The sequence below is a fragment of the Drosophila obscura genome, unplaced genomic scaffold (assembly GCF_018151105.1).
Source record: "Drosophila obscura isolate BZ-5 IFL unplaced genomic scaffold, ASM1815110v1 contig_87, whole genome shotgun sequence".
In the NCBI taxonomy this organism is placed as follows: Eukaryota; Metazoa; Arthropoda; class Insecta; order Diptera; family Drosophilidae; genus Drosophila; species Drosophila obscura.
This window is the reverse complement of record NW_024542880.1, coordinates 2941517-2966041: the sequence shown is the minus strand read 5'-3', so window position 1 is coordinate 2966041 and position 24525 is coordinate 2941517. Positions and strand designations below refer to the sequence as shown.

General features: G+C 39.9%; 1 protein-coding gene across 3 annotated transcripts; it reads right to left on the bottom strand.

Annotated features, from left to right (window-relative positions):
* Window positions 1-134: 134 nt before the first annotated feature.
* LOC111075293 (solute carrier family 25 member 46) lies at window positions 135-1967 on the bottom strand. 3 transcript variants are annotated; one of them, XM_022368478.2, is made up of 6 exons: window positions 1946-1967; window positions 1797-1884; window positions 1621-1727; window positions 1438-1527; window positions 1047-1386; window positions 135-989 (listed from the first exon to the last, which is right to left on the bottom strand). In XM_022368478.2, the coding sequence occupies exons 1-6, from the start codon at window positions 1950-1952 to the stop codon at window positions 224-226; spliced, it is 1398 nt and encodes a 465-aa protein (XP_022224170.2). In that variant the 5' UTR covers window positions 1953-1967; the 3' UTR covers window positions 135-223. The 3 variants fall into 3 exon arrangements, with proteins under 3 accessions (XP_022224170.2, XP_022224171.2, XP_022224172.2); XM_022368479.2 differs by having other exon boundaries at window positions 1438-1537; window positions 1676-1727; XM_022368480.2 differs by lacking the exon at window positions 1946-1967 and having other exon boundaries at window positions 1676-1894.
* Between the last annotated feature and the right edge of the window lie 22558 nt (window positions 1968-24525).

The following is a 24525-nucleotide window of genomic DNA, read 5'->3' as shown; positions in this document are numbered from 1 at the left end:
AAGCCCAAATTTTATATCCAAAGGGTTTTGTCCTTTTGGTAAAATGAAATGCCATAGAAGGATGTGACACATCCTATATATTCCAGTTTATCCACCACACACAAATGCTACCAAAAGTACATATACATATATAATTATCACGATAAAATATATACCTATATTATCATACATTCTTATTATCCATAGATAACTCTGTAAAGAACTGTTTTTTCAATAGCTACTTCTAAGAATTCTCTTCACACGGCGCGTCCACCTCTGTACTTGAAATACTGGACGATATGGTCGTTGAACTGGACTTTCCAGCAACACAGTCAAGATTGTAGTACTGTACAATGCATGGTGGTGGTCGATTTGAGATCCCTTCTGTGATTTGGGTGACAATCCATTTGGCTATCTTGATTACAGCAATGTGTACTGCAAATTGCAGGATCATAGCCCCAAAGCCCTTGTATAGTCCGGCAAATCCTTCCGAAATAATAGTTGTACGATAGCAGTCAACAGCTCCTTGATAGTTTGTCAGAATAGGAACCACTGCGTAGCCATTGTCCAGGTTGTCAATTATAGTACGCGTGCCTTGCAGCTGGAGTCTATGTAAAATCGTTTCGAAGGGAAAGAATATGACTTCGGTAGTCAGCGTGGCGATAAGATTTCCATAGATCTCCGAATTTTGATGCTCCAGCGTATCGTTGCCATGCGACTTTGAGCCACAATTTTCTTGCATATGCGATTGTCGGCGCAGCATTATGCGGGAGGACACGCCACGTATTACTAAATTGAATAGATACTTTGTGACGCCCAACGATACACTTGGTCCAATCAACGCCCAGGCAGGAAGCATTCTACCCTTTTGCGGATAACTCCAGAAGAAAAGTCGAAGACTGCCCTCACGAAAAACATCAAACAGTCCAGGCTTTTCGCTCGCTATATCGCTTTGTACTGTCTCCACCAGAGAGGCAGCATGGAAAGGAACCACCAGTCCTATGCTAATGCTAAAAAAATATTATTTACTATTTTTACAGTACACACATGGAGTTTATACCATTTACCACTTAAGGAGAACGTGTTGTCCAAAGCGCTTAAGAGTTGTGCGACTGTTTACGTCTTTGGGCCAACTGGTAAGTTTGGAGATAACATCGTCGATGGCTAAGCTCATGCCTCGAACCAGGAGACAGCTTCCCAGGCCCTTCCAAAGCGTCGTTAGCCCCTGCCGTCTGTGCAAATGAACAATGCTTGGCAGTAGCGTTAGTGGATGCAAGTGAAAGCGCTTTGAAGCATTATAAACCTGGCACTGCCGACGTAATACAATAAATGGATGGCTTATGAGGTTTTCTGTGACTAGGGAAATCCATTGAACCCCAAAGACGAGGTACTTTCGCAATGATGGATCTGTAATACATTTATATTAAGATTAAGCGAGGGCAGGGTCAAATCACTTACCATCCTCTTGGTTTTTTAGTGATATTAGTTCGCGCTCTGAATTGACATATTGGATTTTAGAAATGGTATCTCGGTCGGCGTTTACGTTATCTATAATGGACTTTTCGCGGTAATCAATACAACATATGTCAATCAAATTACATAGGTTTATATAATTTAATTAATTCAAGAGAATCATATTACCTGCTACCCAGAAGTTGTTGGGCCTACAGATTGTGTATGCGTATACCTCGCTTACCTGCTTTTCTCTTTGTATCTGACCATCTAATTGTCCACGCTTCGCTACAAACCTGGGCGAGGGAACGATCCATTTAACAATTGTGATAAATGTATGAATGTGTTTTTAGTTTTAAATTTACGTGGAATAGTTATTTATGGCTGACATGATGTCTAGTGGCTTAGTTCTTGTGTGGCTGCTACTCTTAATTTGTTCGAACTTTTTTTGTGCTGCCAGGAATGTAGATAAAAACAATCAATCTAAATAATATTTATAGGGAGAGGGGCTTACATTGCATTCGACATGTATCCCTAATAATGGTACTCCGACATCGACTTTTAATTTGATTTAATCTTATAAATCTACTTTTTAATCAGTTTATTATATAAAATTAAATATCAATTATATATTAGTGGGTTACTTAGTTCATTGATTTTTTTATAATTCTTATTCTAACAGACTTCTATGGACTATAAAATAGTGATAGCCTAAGACAAAACGATCAAATATTTAGCCTTTGACGAAATTTAGACAGCAATTTCAAAACTTATACCAAACAAGTACGCATATTTCATTTTATTCATGAGCATATTTGATTGTGCTTACAATTTGTATGGTCAGAAATTTAACTTTAAAATTCCATTAATAAGATGGAAGTCTGACCACGAAATAGTTTTTTTACAGCCATTACAAAACTAACAAGCGGCAGCTTGAAGTGTTCTGCTGAAATCGGGAATATTTTTATAGATATTTGACAGGAGAGTATTAAGGATTTGCAGGGTCCTCGGAAGAAATCCCATGCCCATATGGAGATGACGCAGTCCATGATTGCGGTTGAATAGAATTTATTATTTTTGTACGTAGGTTGTTATTTAAGTTTCTGGCCTAACTATGAAAACCCCAACTTAGTCGTCTAAAAACGGTTTTATTGTTTTGAACAATATTCTTCAGGAATATAAAATCCTATTGCGAAACATTTTAACACATTTTCAAATTTTTTTTTATCACTCTGAAGAAAGGCCTATAAAGCAGGCAAAATCAGCCTCTTTCGCTTACAAAAATTCATGCCGTCGATTTTTATAGCCGTACTCAAAAAGAGTTAAGGGGTATATTGTATTTGTGGTAAAAGTGAATTTGTGCAACGCAGAGAAGGAATCATTTCCGACCTCATAAGGTATATATATTCTTGATCAGCATCAATAGCCGAGTCGATATAGCCATGTCCGTTTGTCCGTCTTGATGAGCGCCTAAATCTCAGAGACTATAAAAGCTAGAGCAACCAAATTTTGTTTCCAGGCTCATGTGATATCACACTGCTAGAAGTGTATTTCAAAATTTCGCCCCGCCCCACAAAGGACGAAAATCTGTGGCAGGCACAATTTTAAAGAATGAAGAAATTAATTTTCAGTTGCTTCTCCCACCTCCTCCAGCAAGAGACCACGCTACTTATTCTCTTTCTCGCTCGCACACTCTGCCTCGTTATGTACGCGAGCGCCCGCTGGCGGAGAAGATGTAGAATCTAAATGGTACATGTATAATCTACATGTTAGATGTAACATATACATTGTAGATGTAGATAACAGATGTAGCAAAAAAATGTAAAATGTTTTTAAATTCTACATAAATCATAAGCTAAAAATTTTATATACTGACTGAGTACTATAAAAGTAGAGTGGTGTCCCCAGAAGCGACTCACACGTTCCTTCTCGTTAATTTTTTTTCGATTTGCATTTATACATCAATGTTTCGTCACCTGTATAGATGTTATACACAGCTTTTGAAGTACCATATCGTATTTTTGTAAAATTTTCGATTTTTTAATTGTTTGGGTTCCCACGCTAACACACCTTTTTATCACGATGTTATAATGGAAAATCGTATTAATATTCGTCATGCTTATGCCCAAGGATACCTCAATGTCAATAATATGACATAACGATCTTACTCAATAATTTCGCTCACAGCATCGATATTTTGTGGCACAAAAATTAATTATAAATTAACTTCAAGAAATTCGTTCTAAAACGAAGGACGTTCACGATTGAATTCGCGAAACCAGTTTTTTACATTGGCATTGCATGCAATGCAATTACATCTTCAATAAAAGTTGAACTCAGCTGATCTAAGCATTCTTGGTTTAAAAACAAAGACATTTTCATGTGTAAATTAAAATTTTTGCCTGAGATAAATTTCTGATTTATCGTTAGTCGATATCAAACTTCGTACATGAAAAAGTTTTATGTAGGTTTTATCCATAAAAATCCAAACTTTTGTATGTAAATGACCTTATATGGATAGAAGTGACCTAGTCCAGAAAAATAAATAGCACCCCTCGCACATATCTACGCCTCGTTGAATTCATTAATAATTGACTAATTCATTTTCCGCACAAATCTATGTTATTTTATGCTCATCCAGCTGTTTTTCCATGTATGGTATGGATGGTGCCATTGGGAATAGGGTATAAAACCCTATGGATCCGGTCGCGAGTGGGAATTTACTTGTGTAAATACTTTGTGATTATAATTTGTAGTTATTTTTTTAATTTTTAAAGATATTTCAAAGTTTTTTAAAGACTAATAGCCTCTGCACACTGAGCTCATCCCGGGGTAACGGTGGTAATTTTTGACAAATTTGAAACTCTTAATCACACCGGCACAATCCACCATCCATGGAAAAACATTTGGATGAGAAAAAAATATCTAAGATTTGTGCGGAAAATGTTCTTGTTTATTAGGCAAGAATGGATCATAATTTGGCAATTGTTTTCACTGTCTTTCAATACCAACAAAACATATTGCAAAATTTAATAATGAATTCGAGGAGGCGAATATATCATATAGGCATGAGAATACTTCCGAGGTCCCTGCAAACAATCAGTACTCTCCTGCCAAATATCAATTAAATATTCCCGATTTCAGCAGACCACTACAACCTGCCGCTTGTTGTGTTTTTAATGGCTGTAAAATTATAATTCCAGGGAATAAGAAGCAAATGCATATATCCATTATTCATGTTACATATAACAATTCTTTTTTTTTTAAGTTTTATTTATTCCAAAAGAAAAAAACGGAAACAGCTGTCTGTCATTTTCATAGTGAATTCCATTTTTACGTTGTGAATTTCAAATATTTATGGTTGCATTTGATAATGATCAAAAAAATACCGCACAGAAACGTGCGAATTAGGAACATCCCAGATAGATGGTGGAATAACTGGGAAATTTTTGGAACGGCAAAACCTTACGGCCCATCCCCGAAATGGGCAAGGTGGAAAGTTTTGTATTTTGTTCTGGATTTATTCAATTATCTTTATTCGTGTTACTTGTTTATTTACACTTTTCTGATGTACTGCATAGTGTTGTATATTGCGTTCGGGCTGATGGACAGCCTGCTTCTTTGGCCGAGCTTGGGCTTTTTAAGCAGCTGGCGATCGCACCTGAGACCGTGTTTTCCACGGTGTGTCTTTGACCCGGAAATACTTAATTATTGCTAACGTTCGAGTTATAGCCTGTTTATACTATTGCTGAGTTATTGCGCTTTAAGCAAAGCTCAGTTTTTTTTTGACATAGGTTTAGCATAGGAGCAAAAAGTTGCAAAGTGGCAAAAAGTTGAGTTATGGTTGCGTTTGTTCGATTCTCCGATTATTTCAACCCAGTTCCATCTCACCACTAGAAAACAAAAAGTGTTTACATAGAAAAATTAGGGAAATATGTAAATTTGCATATAATACTTAAAAAATAATACTTTTAGCCAATTTTATCATAAGCAAATTGTTGTAGACCTATTTGCCTCTACAGGAACTTCTAGACTTCTGGAAGGAAAAAACAATGGTTTTCGTGGTGTACGGAAGAACTCTCACATACGTGAATGAAAATCATCACAAATAAATGAATTTGAATAGTTGAATTTGTTATTCATTGAGAACTATTCATGAAATGTAGCCCCAAATATCTTCTGTCCATATTAATAATTTCGTTGATATGTAAAATGTTTTTAAAAACACGTAGAATGTGCTGTTGTCAAAACTCATAACTCAATAACTAGAGTTTGTGCCAGTGTAGACGCCAAATCTGAGTTATTGAGTTAACTCAGCAATCGATAAGTAACACATGTCCGTGTAAGTAGCCTATTAGGAAGATCCCAGATGGATGGTGGAATAACTGGGATATTTTCAGAACGGTAGTGGAGGGAGTGGTGGGAATTTGTAATGATGTGAAACACCGATTCACACTGGCACCATTTACCATCCACCATACCATCCATGAAAAACAGCGAATGCACACAATTTGGAGCGGCGGAAAATTTGTTCACTTTTATAATTAAAATGAATATTAATAATATTTTTATGGTTCTGAATATGATTCAGCACCAAAATATATTCTTTCACAATATAATCATGTTGCTGGATATGGAGGATTATAATGAATATTGTCGAGGAGAATTTATTGGAATAGATATCTGTATGTCCGCCCATGTGGGGTGCAGCTGGTGGGTTGAAGCGCCATTTAATAGCTACGTAGCGGATGGTGATTTCATCAAAGTCGATTTGCTTAAGATCCTCCTTTACGATCTTTTCAGTGGCTTTGAAGTTGGTCCTATTGTCGGAGATTTCTTTTGGAGTTCCACGGAGGGCCATAAAGTTCTTCAGGCACAGTATACAAGAGCTTACGTCAAGCTTGTGTGCCACTTCTAAATGTACTGCTCTTAATGTGAGGCATGTAAATAGGACTCCTCAACGCTTTTCCTTGTGCCTTCCATTGTTCACTAATATGGGGCCGAAATAATCGACACCCGTATATGTTAATGGTCTTTCGAAACAAGCCAGTCTGGCAGCTGGTACAGGTTCCATTTGGGGTACCTTTGGTGTCGAATTGGCGATTTTGCATTTTTTACATTCCTTACGCACAGTTTTGTACAATACTCGTAGACGTGGTATATAAAATGTGCTTCGAATTAGGTTGATAGTTGACTCGTGGAGCATGTGGTGAGATTTCTTGTGGTAGTACTTTGCAACTAAAAATGCGACTCTGCACTCTTTTGGCAATACGATGACGTTTTCTTTTGGATTCAGGCGATCTGCTCTTCCTTGTACACGTGGGTCTTATGTATGTCTTCTGCGTCTAGGTAAACGTTCAGAGCAATTAATGGGCTTGACTTGTCCACAGCTGAATGGTGTTTAAGGGCGCTGATTTCCATACAATACGCCTTTGACTGCGACTGTTTAAATAGCCACGACTTTGCTGCATGTATGATTTCAGGACTTAGGAATTTTGGCAGGGACTTTCTGGCGCATTTTGCTTTCAGCCTTTGGATGTATAGGATGAAGGTAGCTACGGCTCTATATAGACGTCTCTGAAAAGTAATCCACTGCAAAATCAAAATTCTTTAGTTTCGTTATTATGAAAACATGCTTACGTAATTCGGATTGATCGTTATTTTGATAAAAAACGACATCTTGTTGTGGCCATTTATCTTCCGATTGTCTAAGGAATTGTGGGCCTTGGATCCACCTGGAGGCAGAATTTGAAGGATTGAAGAATTTTGTAGCTGAGACTGCAACGTTTTCCTTCGTAGGAATCTAGCGCCACTGTTTACGGCTGGTGTTATCTATGATCTCACCAACTCTATGCATAACAAAGGATTGAAATTTTTGAGGGTCAACATCTGAAATTTCTCACACTGGGCGGCGTGGTGCTCGGCGGACTTGCACATTACACATATGAGAAACGAAGTAGCTTGTTGTTGCTGATCGTCTTCTGACTGAGAGTTTTCTTTGTTGTCCATGGCGAACCTGTGCGTGAGTGTTGACGGTGCTGGCCCTTGAGCTTGGTACAGGTATAACATGCTGCTTCGGCTAATTTGTATATCTAATCGCTGCATGGCCCAGTTTAATTTTTGAGTGGGCAACTTATCGTCGATAAGTTCTCGAAGCAGCAAGGGGTTGTCCAGGTGTGAGTTTAATTTGCAGGCCTCCATAGTTGCACACGCGTTGCGTGATGCCATTGCAAAGTCTATAAGAGATTCTGATTTGTCTTTGTGTACGTTGTTTTTTCTAATTTTATCAATCAAACGGTTAAGGATTTGTTCCGGTCGCCCAAAGAAGGTTTTTAGGGTATCGATCACTTCTGGGACTAATGCTGGCAGCAGCAGCTTATCACGCACCAGCTCATAAGCTTTGCCCTTAAGACACTTTTGGAGCCGAAGCATGTTTTCTGCATTTGAAAAGCCGGCCTCTGCGCAGCTGTTCTCGTACATGCTGATGAAAATCGGCCAGTCCTCCGCATTGGTGGGAATGAAATAGCCTGTGTTCCCTGCTCCTGTGCAAGCACCATGTATTTCTTCTCTATGTACCTTTTTTCAGCTTCGCGTGTCTTTTCCAGCATTGCCAACATCAAGGAATTTGAGCTATTATGTGTGTGTGTTTGCTCGGTCAGCTTGTGCAGATTTATTTCTGGATGATATGATGGTGGTGGATGATGGTGGCTTTGATATATTGCAATTGACTTGGTCAACTTGCACGGTGTTCCAGGAACTGATATTTCCCGGAAATTTGCTGGTTAAAGCTTGATCACTTGCTGGGCCCTTGCATGCGGGGCCTGTCCATTCCAACTGCGCAATGGTGCTGTTCACACCAACACAGGCATAGTGGTGCCAAATCTTGCATTTGTCGCATTGCACCCAGTTTTGGATGCCTTCTGAAATATGGTTCTTTCTGCAGACCCCACAGACCGTATCATCTCGTTCTATAGGCATGTTTATATACACATATGTTATTGACTTATGCACTTTAACTTGCTTTTGCTGTGTGTTGCCACGTTGCTTGTATTCGGTGCGATCTACTACAGCAAGGTTCTTACACATACATGGCTTTTACACTTGTGTGTGTGTATGTAGGCAATTGTGTATGCGAGCGTCTTGTGTATTTCGCAATTTGTTGAAATCCAAGCGTGGTTCACGATTATGTTTGTTGTTTGTGCGTAATTAAATGTTTTTTAAAGAAATGTTGAGGCACTGGTGTTGAATATTTCGAAGAAATAAAGGGTAGACAAATTTAGCATTCCAATTTATTATGTGAGTTTAATAATAATAATAATAATACGAGAGAGCTTTAAAAGATTTTGTGTTCTTTCTTCGCTGGTTTATCCCCAATTGTCTCTCTGTTTTAGAGTTGCCGAATGGTGGTGCTTATGAATGGTGGCGTTGCCGTATGCCGAACTACTCTTTTAAGTTTAAATTTCGTAAGTAAATGGAAACCTAATGAAAAACCCATCTAATAGCATAATGAAAACATGGAAACCAGAAGCAGGAACGAAAGAGAAGAATGGAAGTGTTCCATTTATCTGAAAAATATTATATTATTATTATTTTTATAATTTTTAATATTATATTATTTACACAATATGTTAAGATAAAGACCTGAGAAAGGCACCGACAGCGCTAACAAGAGCGCCCACCGTAAAGTGATAGAGGCAAAGGACCGTCCCTTTCACTGCCGCTGGAACAATTACACTAGTCAACACGATTTTTCCTCAAGGAACAAAACGAACTTTTTCTTAAAAGGATATCATTTTTTTTCGACTTTTCCTGAGTTTTTAAAGTCAAAGTTTCGTAAAAAATACCGCACAAAAATCATCATTTTTGCATTTCAATGCTTTATATTTCCCAGACGGTAATCTGTAATCACAAAGTGTTTAGGCTTAACTTCTAGCTGTTTTAATTTTCTTTTCGCTTCCTCTGAAAAAAAGCTTTAAAAAAAATACCAGACTTCAAAAATTTTTCAAAAAAAAGTTCTGCCATAGAAAAAAACTATAATTCTTTAAAAAATTTTAAATCTCCATATCTATCAAAAAAAGTTTGTTTGGATCCTTGAGGAAAAAAAAAGTTCGATTTTGTCGAGTAGTGTTATTAAACTCGTGAGAGGCCTGACACCCACTCAAAATAGCTGAGTACCGGGCACGGCAGTAACCGAAGCAGATAAAGAAGAATAAATGGGGGGGCAGGCGTATAAAACTACTACAACAATGTAGGTTGGTCAATGTCCTCCTCCACACAGCAAAATCCAACGAGGACAAAGAAGAAAAACAAAAAAAACTGGACAACATCAACCAAACTCTTTGCGATGCAAAGAAAAGTAAATGAGGCTGCATTCATGCCAATGCCTTTATTTACTCCTATTATAACTTCTACCAACAAGTAGATGCGTGCAAACGCTGCTTGTGAAAAACTAACATCTTATTAGGCTTTTACTACAAACATATGGCTGATATTCTAATTATATCGAGCAAAAACATGTAAATCAGCCTTACATATGGCACCTAATTTTCTAATTAGAAAGAGGCAGCGCATCTTTTTTTCACGTAACTCTAGTATCCTACGTCTGGTTGTAAAGAACTTTGCTATTTTGAAAAGATAATTAAGAGCCCCAAAAAATGCTAACGGAGCGTTAATTCAGACTGGGCTCGATTGGTATGTGCATATCAAAAGAAAATTGAGCCCACAAAATGTGAAGAACAACAATGCAGCTAAAATAACTAAAATAACCGAGAACACTGTGCCACATAAGGCACTAGCAAACAATAGATTTACTAAGTGTCCTAAATGAAGATAAGATCGCCCAAACACCCAAGGCCAAAAAATTATGACCGCCACCTATTTATGTTCGACAGGCAAATTGTGCTGAACTGGTCAAAAAAAAAACTGATACAATTGGCGCAAACACATTCTATGTCACGTCCTTAAAAAGGGGTAACATAGGTTAGGTTAGGTTAGGTTGAAGCGGCTGTCGGGATTGTCAGAGACCAGACACACCTAGGCCGGTTTCGGCCCGTTGTGATACCGCATATTACGTTCCCTTCTCCCTCGTGAGACCCTATGTTATCCATTATCCCATCCGGATGCCCATATGAAGCCTGCGATTCGTCTGGGACTGATTGTAGACATGTCCGAAATGTCAATTAGAAAAGGAGCGCCCAAGTATTGCAGTCTCCTTCTACTGAGAGCCGGACATGAGCAGAATAGGTGTTCCACCGTTTCTTCCTCGTACTTGCATGTGTGCCTATTAGCCAGTGTCCCGTGAGGGAGCGTATGACTGAGCTGCACCTACTCCTACTGAGTTTGCAAAGCTCATCGGTGCGCTTCCTATTAATGTTAGGCCATGTTTGCCGAGTTATGCGACATAGTGACACGGTTTGCCATCTGTCATTTATTAATCGCTTAAAATGTTCTTTTATTTTATTGGCATACGAATATCCTCCTTATCATGGAGAAGGGGGATTGTTGTGCCAGCTCTGGCCAGCTCGTCCGCTATGCAGTTGCCTTCAATGTCCTGGTGGCCCGGGACCCATATTAGGCTAATGACGAACTGATAAGCCATCTCATGAAGAGATTTGCGACAGTTTGCCACGGTGGCCGAGCTTGTTGTTATCGCATTCAGCGATTTGATCGCAGCTTGGCTGTCACTGTAGATATTTATATGAGTTGCCGCAGGGGCTATTTCCTGAAGACAGCTCAAAGCCTCCTTGATCGCTATGACTTCTGCTTGGAAGACACTGCAGTGATCCTGGAGCCTGAAGGACTGTCTTATGTTCAGCTGTTCGGAGTAGATTCCTCCTCCGACCTTGTTGTCCAGCTTTGAGCCATCAGTAAAGATTCGAATGGCTCCCTTTGGACCAGGTGGTCCAGGGCCAGATGTTTCTGTGAGGGATGATTGTTTCGAAGGGGGTATCTGTATACTCCCTCGGAACGCAGTAGTCCGTTTTTGTGGGGACGATTTTGTTTCTATTTAGGATGGACGCATGACCGGTGTGATGTGACACCCATTGGTCAGAGTCTCTAAGACGGATTGCTGCCATTTCTGCCTGCTCCTTACTTGCAAGGTCAAGGCTCTGCAAGCATAGGATAGCATTTAGCGCATCCGTTGGTGTTGTGCTTAGAGCTCCACTGATGCATAGGGCTGCAGTGCGCTGCACCTTGCCCAGTTGTTTAGTGATGGTCCCCTTCGATAGGGCAGGCCACCACACTGCGACTCCGTAGAGTAGTATTGGTCTGACTATTGCCAGGTAAATCCATTGGACTATTCTTGGGTTCATGCCCCATTTTAGCCCAATGGCTTTCTTGCAAGTGTAGAGGGCTATCGTAGCCTTCTTCACTCTGTCTTTGATGCTCAGGTTCCAGCTAAGTTTTTTGTCAATTACCAACCCTAAGTAACTGGCACTGTCGCTGAAGGAGAGCCTACATCCGTTTAGTATTGGGGGGTTGAGGGACGGGATTTTGTATTTGGTTGTAAACAATACAAGTTCCGTTTTAGAGGGATTGATTCCCAGTCCACGCGACTCTGTCCATTCTGAGAGTCGCGCGAGCTTTGCGGTCATTAGATCGCAGAGTGTTTGAGGGAATTTTCCCGAGAAGATAATGGCAACGTCGTCCGCGTATGCTACCACCTTGCAGCCCCCCCCTTCCAGGTCACACAGTATCTTATTGACTGCTATGTTCCATAGAAGGGGAGACAGGTTACCACCTTGCGGGGTGCCTCTGTTGACATACCTAGACTGAGTGGACGATCCCATTGATGATGTCACTGTCCTGCATGTGAGCAATTGATCTATGAGCATCATCAAGTGACGATCCACTCCCAGGTCAGTCAGGGCCTCTGTGATGGCTCCTGGTATGACGTTGTTAAAAGCTCCCTCAATGTCTAGGAAAGCGATTAAGGAGTATTCGTTGACTTGTAGAGATTTCTCTACCGCCGAGATTACTTCATGGAGTGCCGTTTCCGTGGATTTTCCTTTTCGGTAGGCATGTTGAGCGCCTGACAGCCACTGAGGATTTATAGTTGTCCTCAGCTGCAGCCCGACTAGTCTCTCAAAGGTTTTGAGAAGAAAGGACGATAGACTTATTGGTCTGAAGTCTTTTGGGGTTGAGTGTGAGGGTTTCCCTGCTTTGGGGATAAAGACTATTTTAGCCTTTAGCCAAGCTCGGGGGATTTTTCCCACTGTCAGTATCTTCCTGAAGATACTTTGCAGCCAGTTGATGGCCATGTCCCCGGCTTTTTGCAACTGAGCCGGAATGACTTGGTCCGGGCCAGGCGATTTGTAGGATTTAAAGCTGTTTACTGCCCAGCTAATATTCCGTTTTGTGAGGATGTGCCCCATCGAGGTTTCCGGGCCTTCACTTGGGGTGTCTGCCGGCTCGATGGTCGTACACCCAGGAAAATGAGTATCGAGTAGAATGTGTAGGGAGTCCTCACTAGAGTTAGTCCACGTACCATCCGTTCATAGTCTGGACGTTGATATGCAATGACTGCACCATCAAGTGGCCCATGCGACACCAAGCCGAAGCCTGTTACGCGCGGAACCCAGGCAGAAACGCAGCCCTCCTCCCGCCCAACCGACCGAGGGGCGCTGCCGCATGACGCGCGACGCGTGTTACCGAACCGATCGCGAGCATGCAGGAAAGATAGGTGTTAGACTAAAATTCGAGGAAAATTAGAGCTAAACACAACTCAAAGAGCTAAGCATGCAAAGATAGCTAAAAAATATAACTAATTACGGGAAAGGTATGTTAGTATTAGTGATTTAAGAAGAGGAAGGGAATTAGTAGTTGATATTATGTGGTAAAGGGAATTGAAGTCCGAGCAAAGTACCCTAAATGGTTCGTGCAAGGAATAATTCGATCTACAAAGCGGAAGGAAAAGAGGAATGAAGTTTCTAGTAGATCTAATAGGAATCGTAAAGTTTATGCGGCTCAACAAGTCAGGGCTATCTACATCACCCTTGATCAGGTTGTGCATAAAAATCACACCAAGCATTTTTCTACGACTAACTAAGGTTGGAAGGTTTATTAAAATCAATCTACGAGGATAAGATGGCAGTCTCACACCTGCATCCCAGTTAAGGCCACGCAGAGCAAAAAGTAAAAAGTTTTTCTGGACTGATTCTATACGGTCCTGGTGTACTTTGTACTGGGGGCACCATACACAAGAGCCGTATTCTAAAATCGGACGAACAAGCGAGATATAGAGAGTCTTCGTTATATAGGGGTCGTCAAATTCCTTTGACCACCTCTTTATAAACCCAACACACCCATGGCCTTATTTACCATGGTAGAAATGTGTTCAGAAAACTTCAACTTTGGGTCTAATTTAACACCAAGATCATCAACCAAGGTGATTCTCTCAAGAGAACCACCGCAGAGGCTATAAGGAGCCAATAGGGGGCTGGAGCGATGAAATGTCATTACTTTGCATTTCGAGGCATTTAGGTGTAACATATTTGCACAACACCATGATTGAAAGTTATTGAGATCGGATTGCAAGCGAGAGTGAAATGAAATGTCCTTATACTGGACACAAAGTTTAACATCATCCGCATACATGAGTACTCGAGAGTTTGTTAATACTGAAGGCAGATCATTAATAAAGAGTGTGAATAGTAGGGGGCCTAGATGGCTGCCCTGTGGTACTCCAGAAGTAACCTTAACAGGTGAAGAGAAGGAGTTTTTGAAGAGGACTCTTTGAGACCTAGAACAAAGGTAGCTAGAAATCCATCTCAAGAGATTAGGCGGAAACCCTAAAAGGTCAAGTTTTTGTGCTAAAAGGGAATGGTTTACAGAATCAAATGCTTTACTAAAATCAGTGTAAATGACATCCGTCTGCAAGTAACCTTGAAAGCCTTTAATGATAAAAGAGGTAAACTCTAATAAATTTGTGGTTGTTGATCGTCGCCTTATAAATCCGTGCTGGGACGGAGATATAAGTGATTTGCAGAGATGTTGCAAGTGCGGAGTTAAAATTTTTTCAAACATTTTAGGAATAGCGGATAACTTAGATATACCCCTATAATTATTTGCATCAGACTTGCTACCTTTCTTATGGAGCGGAATAATAAAAGATTCCTTCCAGATGGGGGGAAGCATGAAGAGTTAATAGATAGGGTGAATAGTTTAAGCAAGGGTCCACACAGAGCGTCGGAACAGTACCTGAGTACACAGCCGGGAACTCCGTCGGGACCTGGTGAAAACACCGGCTTAACTAGTCGAAGATCATGAAGCAGTGAGCTTTCATTTAACAAGGGGCTGAAGATGCCATTCGACCTTGGTAAACTGTATGGATACGGCTGACCAGAGTAGCTTTCATGAGAATATGTTGTTTGGAAAAATTTGGCAAAAAGATCGGCAATTGCCTGATCATTGTTTGCTGACATATTGAGAAAAAGATAACGAGGATGGATGTACGGACGTTCTACGCTTACTATTTACGAAGCTGTAAAACTGTTTAGGGTCCTGTGAAAATCGTATCCTGCATCGAGATAGGTAGTTCTTATAGCATTGAGCGTTAAGAACGGAGAAATTTGACCGAGCTATTACATAGTGAGAAAGAGAAGAGGGAGAACCAACTTCTCGAAATTTTTTATAAAGTCTTGATTTTAAATTTTTTAGACTGGATAACTCCTTGGTAAACCAAGGAGGTTTTCCAGATCTAACCGGACAAGAAAGTGGGACACAAGAATCAAAAAATGTGTCAAGTACATTGTAAAAAATGTGTGTGCCTTTCATAACGTCAGTGCACAAGTACAGAGCGGACCAATCAAAATCCCTAATAAGGTTATTAAGCTTCGTAAACTCGGCTTTACGAAAGCAGCGGACACGTTCGGATAGCCTACTCATTCGATCCAATACAGTAGGGCCAATATCGACTGACACTTCGAATGTAGGATGGTAGGAGTCTTCAGGTATACTGAGCGGAAGGGCTCGGGTTAACAACGCTATGGTCGGATCCGAGACAAAGCACAGATCAAGCAATCGACCCAAGGAATTTTTCACATGGTTGACTTGAGACAGGGATAGGTCTAGCAAGCCGTCGATAAAGTCATGTCGTGACATGGGCACAAGGTTATTAGACTCGTTTACCGAAGACCAAACAGCACCTGGCAAATTAAAATCACCAAGAACTATCATATGGTCTTTATCTGATAGCGAGGAAGAAACAGTTTTTAAAGCGGTCAGGTGATGCTCGTATATTAAGATATCCGAGGAAGGTGGAATATACGAGCAAGTAATGAAAATGGAAAAGCCTGGGAGAATCAGTTTTACGCACAGGAATTCCAGGTCTTGTTGAACCTGGACCATGAAATGTTCCGACGTGAAATTTGAGTCCACTGCAATAAGGACCCCACCTCCACGTCGAGACGAACGGTCATTTCTAAAAATTGTGTACCGACCTGCCAAAACTTCGGAACTGTAGTCTGGGCAGCAATTCACAACGCGTGCTTTCTCGTCTCTGCTCGATCAAAAACTGATCTCGCTCTCATTTTATTCTTCTTCTTTTCTCCTTCGTATTCTTTGCGCTCTCTTTACATTGAGAGTGTCTCTATATGTGTTGGTGCTGAGAACACGATTACAGTGGGCTTAATGGCTAGTATTAAATGTATGTACAGTGGTATTAGGGGATAGTACTGCTACAATTCGGCCTATCCTGACAGTGAGGATCTCCTGATTCTCTTTGCCATGTTTGTTGTTATTATGCTGCTCTCAGCCATTTTTCTAACATTTTTCTTTCTTACATTTTTTCTTTGCATTTCGCTTGCTATGATCTTATTCCTTGAATCAGTTACATCCTCTTCATTCTTATTTAAATTGCTTTCGTGTTCATTTACATTTTCATTTTCTAATTTAGTATTTACATTTTGTTCATTATTTACATCTTCTTCATCATCTAATTCATTATTTACATTTTCTTCATCATCTAATTCATTATTTACATTTTCTTCATCATTTAATTCATTGTTTACATTTTCTTCATCATCTAATTCATTATTTACATTTTCTTCATCATCTAATTCATTATTTACATTTTCTTCATCATCTAATTCATTATTTACATTTTCTTCATCATTTAATTCATTATTTACATTTTCATCATCATTTAACTCATTGTTTACATTTTCTTCATCATTTAACTCTTTGTTTACATTTTGATCATAAACCCATGGTTTAATATTGTGGACAGCCCATATTCCTGAATAGGGGATTTGAGTTTGTTGGAATCCTTCTATATCTTGCACAACATACCTATCGTTATCTAAAACTTTTGAAATTCTATACGGTCCCTTGAACTTTGGAGCTAGTTTACTGGACGTTCCTGGTTGTGAGTTGAAATTTCTAATCATAATATAATCATGAATAGAATATAGTCTGGGTCTCTGTCGCTTTGTATCAACGTAACTTTTATTGTACTCTTGAACTTTCTGTTGAACTATTGCTGCTTTGCATCTTGTATACTCTAAGTCTCTTTGGTCGCTACTTTGATTTTCTTCGACTATGTTTTCTTTTAAACTATCTATACTATTGCCCTTTTGTAATACACCAAAGAGCATTACGCTCGGGTATTCGTCTATGCTTCTATTTTTTGTGTTATTCATTGCAAACTCCACTTTGTCCAAAACTTTATGCCATTGCTCATTTTTTTCTACGTCTCGAATCTTGGCAATCATTGGTCCTAAATCTCTATTAATTCTTTCCACTTGCCCGTTAGCTTGCGGAGACCCTGTTGCTATTTTTATGTGATTGATGTTCTGTGATTCTATGAATGATTGAAATTCGTGGGAGGTGAAGCAAGAGCCTCTGTCGGAAACTAGGTGCTTAGGGCGACTGTACGCTTTAAAATAATTTTGCAAAGCATCTATTGCTTCTTTTGAACTTGTTGTTTTTGTAGGATAAAGCCTTATGAATTTTGTGCAGGCATCTATAACCAATAGTATGTGCTTTTTCTTAGATTCACTACTCTTGATGGGACCATAGTGGTCAATGTGGATGACATTGAACGGCGTTGTACCTTTGGGTATTGAGTGTAGATATCCTTCTTTTTTTCCGGTTTTAGATGAAAAGGCTATACACTTCACACAATTCTTGATATGTACATCGACTTTTTTTCTTATTTGCGGAAACCAATAGCTTTTGTTTATTAAATCTGTTACTTTGTCAACACCTACATGTCCCATCTCATCGTGATACTTGTATAAAACACTTTCGATCATTGACTCTGGTACACAAAATAAGAGTCCTTCGTTGTGCTTCTTATAAATTACACCGTTGCGCATTTCATAATATTCATTTTCCCTTTCTAATAACATGTCTTTGACTTTTCTTAACTTTTCATCTCTACTTTGTGATATTATTAAATTATCTTCGAAAGTATTTGTTTCTAATATTAAACGAGAAGGAACGTGTGAGTCGTTTCTGGGGACACGACTCTACTTATACCCGTACTCAGTCAGTATATACATACACTTTTGAGCTTATGATTTTTTAGAATTTTAGAAAAAAAAAAAAAAATTTTACATTTTACATTTTTTTGCTACATATGCTATCTACATCTACATATAAAATGTCTATTATACATCTAATATGTAGATTGTACATGTTCCATTCATATTCTACATCTCCTCCGCTAGGGGTTGCTCGCGCACTGAACGCGGCAGAGTGTGCGAGCGAGAAGGAAAATGACTTGCTTGAATGCGTCAGGAGGGGGAAGGGGAAGCAACTGAAAATTAATTTCTTCATTCTGGCTTTAATTATGATCCGATCTGATTCAGATTCGGCAGTCTGGTAGATATGGGCATTCTCTACGACACTGCGTTTTTAGTTTTATCGTATCTTTAAAAATGTGCCTGCCACAGATTTTCGTCCTTTGTGGAGGCGGAAGGGGGCGGGGCGAAATTTTGAAACTCACATTTGTAGCAGTGTGATATCACATGAGTCTGGAAACAAAATTTGGTTCCCCTAGCTTTTATAGTCTCTGAGATAGGCGCTCAACAAGACAGACAGACGGACAGACGGACAGACGGACAGACGGACGGACAGGGACAGACAGACATGGCTATATCGACTCGGCTATTGATGCTGATCAAGAATATATATACTTTATGGGGTCGGAAACGTTTCCTTCTCTGCGTTACACACATCCACTTCTACCACAAATCTAATATACCCCCCTTAACTCTTTTTTTGAGTACGGGTATAAATATTATTGTTACGACTGAGTGCATCTACATGCTGCATCCTTTTTCCAGATCTGTGTTCGAGATCAAAATCATAATTTTGCAATCTGATGCCCATCTCGCTATACGAGGGTTTAGCTCTTTTTTATTTAACGTTAATGTTAATGAATTACAGTCGGTCACTATTTTGAATTTAATACCTTGTAGATAGACACGAAATCTTTTGAGTGCGTTTATGATCGCTAATGTTTCTAGCTCGAAGCTATGATATCTCGACTCGACATCTGTAGTTCTCTTGGAGAAGTAAAATATTGGATGGAATTTACTATCATTCTTTCTTTGAAGAAGAATGGCTCCATAACCTAAAGAGCTTGCATCACAGTGCAGCTCGGTTTCGTCGTGTGGATTATAAATTGCTAAAATCGGAGTTTCTATCAGCTTATTTTTTAGCGCTTGAAATGCTTCTATCTCTACTTCTCCAAACTCAAATTTTTTATCCTTTCTTGTTGCATCATATAATGGCTTTGCTATTAATGCGAAATCTTTGATGAACCTCCTAAAGTAAGAACATAGACCAATGAAGCTTTGAATTTCGTGCACTTTTTTGGGTACCGGGAAACTATTTATGGCGTCTATGCCCGTCTCATTTGCACATATGCCATTTCCTGTTACTGTATACCCTAGATAGTTTACAGACGATTGCAAAAATTCGCATTTATCAAGTCGAAGATTTAAACTGTTGTCTCCTACTCTTTTAAAAACTTCTTTAAGTATCTTAAAGTGGGTGTTGATATCTTCTGAAGCAATCATTATGTCATCTAAATAAATGATTACTCTACCATCTTTGACCATATCAGAAAAAAATTTTATTTATGTATCTTTGAAACGTAGGAGATGCATTCTTTAGCCCAAATGGCATTCTTGTGTATTCAAATTGTCCTAAAGGCGTTGTAAACGAGGTGTATTTGATAGAATCCTCATGCATGAATACATGATGAAACCCATTTTTTAGATCTAGTTTGGAAAATAACTTCTTGTTCGCTAACCTTTCTAACAGATCATCTATCAGGGGGATTGGATAGTTGTCTTTTATAGTTACTTTGTTCAGCCTACGATAATCTACACATAATCTTAGCTCACCAGTCTTCTTTTTAATTAGAACTATTGGTGATACGAACTCTGATTCGCTGGGACGTATATAACCTAATTCTAGGTTTTCATCTAGAATTTTTTGTACTTCTGTTTTTTCCATGTATGATAATCTCCGTGGTGGACAATTGAATGGTTTATCACTCTCTACCGTGATTTTCATTACAGTTTTTACTTTGGGTTCTAGTGATCTATTGGCTAGCAAATATTGTTCTTCGAAGATACGTTTGAATTGTTCTCTTACTTTATAATTAATTTCTTCCCCACCTTGAAAGTAGCGTTGCCTTCTTGCACAACATTGATGGCTAACATTTCTTTATCAAAATCGTTTGGCTCGCCTTCTACGTTGACGTCTATGTTTTCTTTGCCTTGTATATGTACATTGTTTTTAAAAGGATTCGATTTCACTACTTCTGGCTTTGAATTTGTAATATTAATTTTATTGTTTGACTTAACTTTGTGATAGCTCGCTACGTTGATTTTTTCTTTTGGCTCCACTATTTCCGCTACTATTGACTCTACTTTTGGCTCTACTACTTCCGCTACTATTGACTCTACTTTTGACTCTACTTTTGACTCTTCTGTTGAGACTTTACGTTGTCTTATACTCTTTGTTGTTTCTGTGATGCCTACCCTTACAGGCTGTTCATAGTTATCATACCATTTTACATCGATCAATCTGGTCTTAGTATCGTTCACTGAAATTAATTGTAAATTGCATAGCTCTAAGAAATCTCTACCTAGTACCATATTGTACCTTGTAGACTCATTGTTCACGACCATTGTTTCAATATTAACAGTTTTATTTGAAGTTATAATGTTACAAAATATTTTTCCAAAAATGACTAATTTACTATTATTTATTCCAACATAATCTTCATGGTCTTCAGTGTTACGAATTTTAAGTCCTTCAGGAACTATTGATTGTTTAACAAATGAGATCGGACTTCCCGAGTCTAGAAGGCACTCTATGTAATATACTTTGTCAGAAAAATGAGGAAATCTTATATTATAATATCTTACGTAATCGTTTTTAGTTTCTTTGATGTTCTTCTTATACAGCTTGCAATCTCTGGCCACATGCCCGTATTCACCACAGGCATAGCAAGCTCCATCTGGGCGTACAGGCTTAGTGTGGTCCCTGGTTGGCTTACATCTGACTTGGGTCCTGTGTAGTTCTTAACGTCAGCCAAGGAAGGACGCATCTTGGTGGGTGGTGGACGAGGTCTGTTCAGGTGCTGGAATGCCATAAGCATAGCCTCTGTCGAGACAAAACATTGAAGCAATGCTTGATTGCGTAACTGTTGATCCGGGATTCCATCAATCAAGTATTGTATGGTCTCAGCGTCTTTCATATTTAAATCTTTGGCAAGTAGCAACTTTTCGTGATAGTACACCACGAACTTTTCATCAAATATCCATTTTCGTTGTTCAAACTTGCGACGAGTTTCCAGAATGTTGTCCTTGTTTCCAAACATGACACGAAGTTGATGTAGAATTTGATCAATGCCCGAGGAGAGAGGCGAGTAGTTTGCGAAGAACCAAGCACTGGCTTTGCCTTTAATGCGTGCGCAAATGAGTGAGCGCATAATGTCATCTTCAACTTTGAAAATGGCTTGAACATTTTTTATGCAGGTTAGCCAAACATCAATATCACCTTCGCCATTGAACTCAGGAACGCATTCTTTTATTACATTAAATGGGACAGCTGATTTTTTGCGCAGCTGTTCGTTTTCGTGTTGCAGGTTTTCGATGGTTTGTTCTAGTGTTGCAAAATTACTATTTATCGGAGTGGGGCTGGAGCTGCCAACTTCTATTAATGTTCCGATTTCTTCTTTGTTGTCTTTTTCGAATACCAACGACATCTTTTTTGTGGTCTGCACTATTGCTTCAATCGGCGTTTTCTTCTTTCCTCAACGTTTCGTTGTGTGCGTCGAACTCAACGAGCAGGTCAGTATATCCGTCCTTGTCTGATACACTGCTAGCTGAAGCTGTGGGTACAGTGCCGTTGTCGGAGTCTCCAGAAATTTCGCCAGTGCCTTTTAATGCGTAGTTGATTTCGTTATTTTCTTTGTGTTTTGGAATTGCGCCTTGATTGTCGATTATTGGTCCAGGTCCACGCTCAAATGCAGGAATTTCATTCAGCATTGCAATCAAGCTGGCCTTACTACCCTCTGTGGGCAGATTTAATCGAGCACACCAAGTCTTCAATCCGATAAGTGTATAGTTGTTGATGTCGAGATTATCCATTTTTATTGTTTTAGTCAGTAGCTTTTAATTGAGTGGGAGTTCTAACTTTAGTGGGCTTCTGAACCACTTCTGAAATTGTAGTCTGGGCAGCAATTCACAACGCGTGCTTTCTCGTCTCTGCTCGATCAAAAACTGATCTCGCTCTCATTTTATTCTTCTCCTTTTCTCCTTCGTATTCTTTGCGCTCTCTTTACATTGAGAGTGTCTCTATATGTGTTGGTGCTGAGAACACGATTACAGTGGGCTTAATGGCTAGTATTAAATGTATGTACAGTGGTATTAGGGGATAGTACTGCTACAGAACTAAGGATGTCCGGCTTTAACCAGGTCTCGGTGAACACAATAACGTGGGATGAGAATGCGAGACTCTCAAGGAAAAGAGTGCTGAGCTTACTACGCAAGCCTCTAGCATTCTGGTAGGTAACTACAAGAGAGGAAGTTAGTTTTTTGGATGGGTGGAAGTAGAGGTGGAAGATGAGTATAGAGATGGAGCACTGGTCTGAATGCTAGGAAGAGTAATGGGGGGCCTATTCTTTTTCTTAGCCTTAAACTCTTTAACCACCAAATGCTCTGGCCAAAACTTGGCGGAACAAATGGTTTCAAATTGAGTTGGGGAGACGCTTATCTTGAAGGAAGATATCTCCCTGGCGTAAGAAAAGTTAAATTTTTCCACCTTTAAGCCGACGGCTTTTATTTTGCTTTGTATAAAAGCGGTCACATCATTGGATGTGAGGTCAGGGGCTAGCCGCGAGACAAAAACTTGTCGCTTTGGTGGGACTCCCACCAGTGGTTTTGGCACCACAGGCCTAGTACCTGTGATGGCAGTATCCGGTGGTCCTGGACATCTATTAGCTGGTGGGAGCAAAACTGAGGGGATAGTTAAGGGGTTGGGTGCGGACTCGACGGACACGGACTCTACAGACATTTCTAACTGCATACTCTCCGAAGTGACGCATTCGGCTCCCGAATCTGCATCACCAGCAGCGATCGTTGCCCTTGGAGTAGCAAACGTAATCAACTGCTGCACTAAGGGAGTGGTCGGAGTAAGTTTTTCGGATGCCGGCGGACATGAGGCAGTCGGCACTTGCAAGTCCCGCGGAGTAGACTTCTTGCGCCTCGGAGACTCAGCCAGCAGCTGTAAACTGCTGAACTGAGTGTTCATGGCCAAGAGCCGATCGTACTGCTTTTTAAAGCCCACGATCAGCTCTTTGAAGCCACTCCGCGTCTGCCTCATGAACGAACGCATGTCGTTTTCCACAGCACGGCATTCCTCACAACTATAATGTAGGCCGTTGTTTTGGGAAATGGCGTCTCCTACACGGCCCGATATCCCTACACATTTTGCGTGCACTACGCTTTCGCAAAGCCAGCAGGGGATATTGGGCTGGTCATGGGTGATCTGCTTCTTGCAGGTTTTTTTGGCACAGACGACAGAAAATTCCATATTTATGTCTTTTATTATTTTTTTACTTCGGGAAAAAAAAAGTTCAAAACAAATAGCAATCAGACCACTGTGCAGAGCAAATGCTTAGAGCAATGCTTAAAGCGAAATCGGAAAAAAAGAGAGAGAGGAGAGTGGTTGCAGCAACAGCTTATAAGTGAGAGCGTTACTGCACAAAAGGTTACAAGAGCGAGAGCGAAAGAACAGTTATTGAGAGTTAGGTGATAGAGAGAGTGATAGAAGGCAATAAATACGACAAAGAGCGGCTAAATGTAATGAGAGGGCGTACTTACGAAAAGCAACAACACAAACACACGACTAACCGACGCACAAAATTTATTAAATAAGTTGTGTTTTTACACAATTAACAGGCATGCACCCGCGGTAAAAGAATGATTTTAATGTATGTTAGTAAGAGAGTTAAATTATAGATAAAAAACACCGGCTGTTTAAGTTAAACAAAAGGAAAATGCGGAGCGCAAAACAAAAACACGTCTGGTCACTACGAAAGAGAACGAAACCGTTCTCTTGAGGTATCCCACCGAGGGGGATGTTTTTGACAGGATCTTGCGTAGCCTTGCGGCTTCTGACGTGTCCTCAATTTCGGAGCAAAATTTGTGCCAAGAGGCCCTTTTTGCTCTCCTTGTTTCTTTTTTGTATAGGGTTAGCTTACTTTTGTAATTTTCCCAATGCGCTTCCTCGCTGCTGCTTTTGGCTCTGTTAAAGAGAGTCCTGCAGTCTTTCCGGAGGGTATCTATATGTTTAGACCACCAGGGGGTTTCTTTTTCCCTCTTGGTTTGGTTGGGGGGCAAGCTGCCATGAAGGCCTTGTTGCAAGCTTCCGTGAAATTGTCCACAAGACGATTAAGATCGTCTCGATAGGATTGTCTCGATGTACCTGTGGTCGGAGAAGGAGTGGTCCTCTAGGACTCTCCAACTTTCCATTATGTCTGACAGTTTGTGAGACAATAGAGTGAGGTCAATAACCTCTTGACGGTTTTTTATGATAAAAGTGGGGTCATTACCCCGATTACCG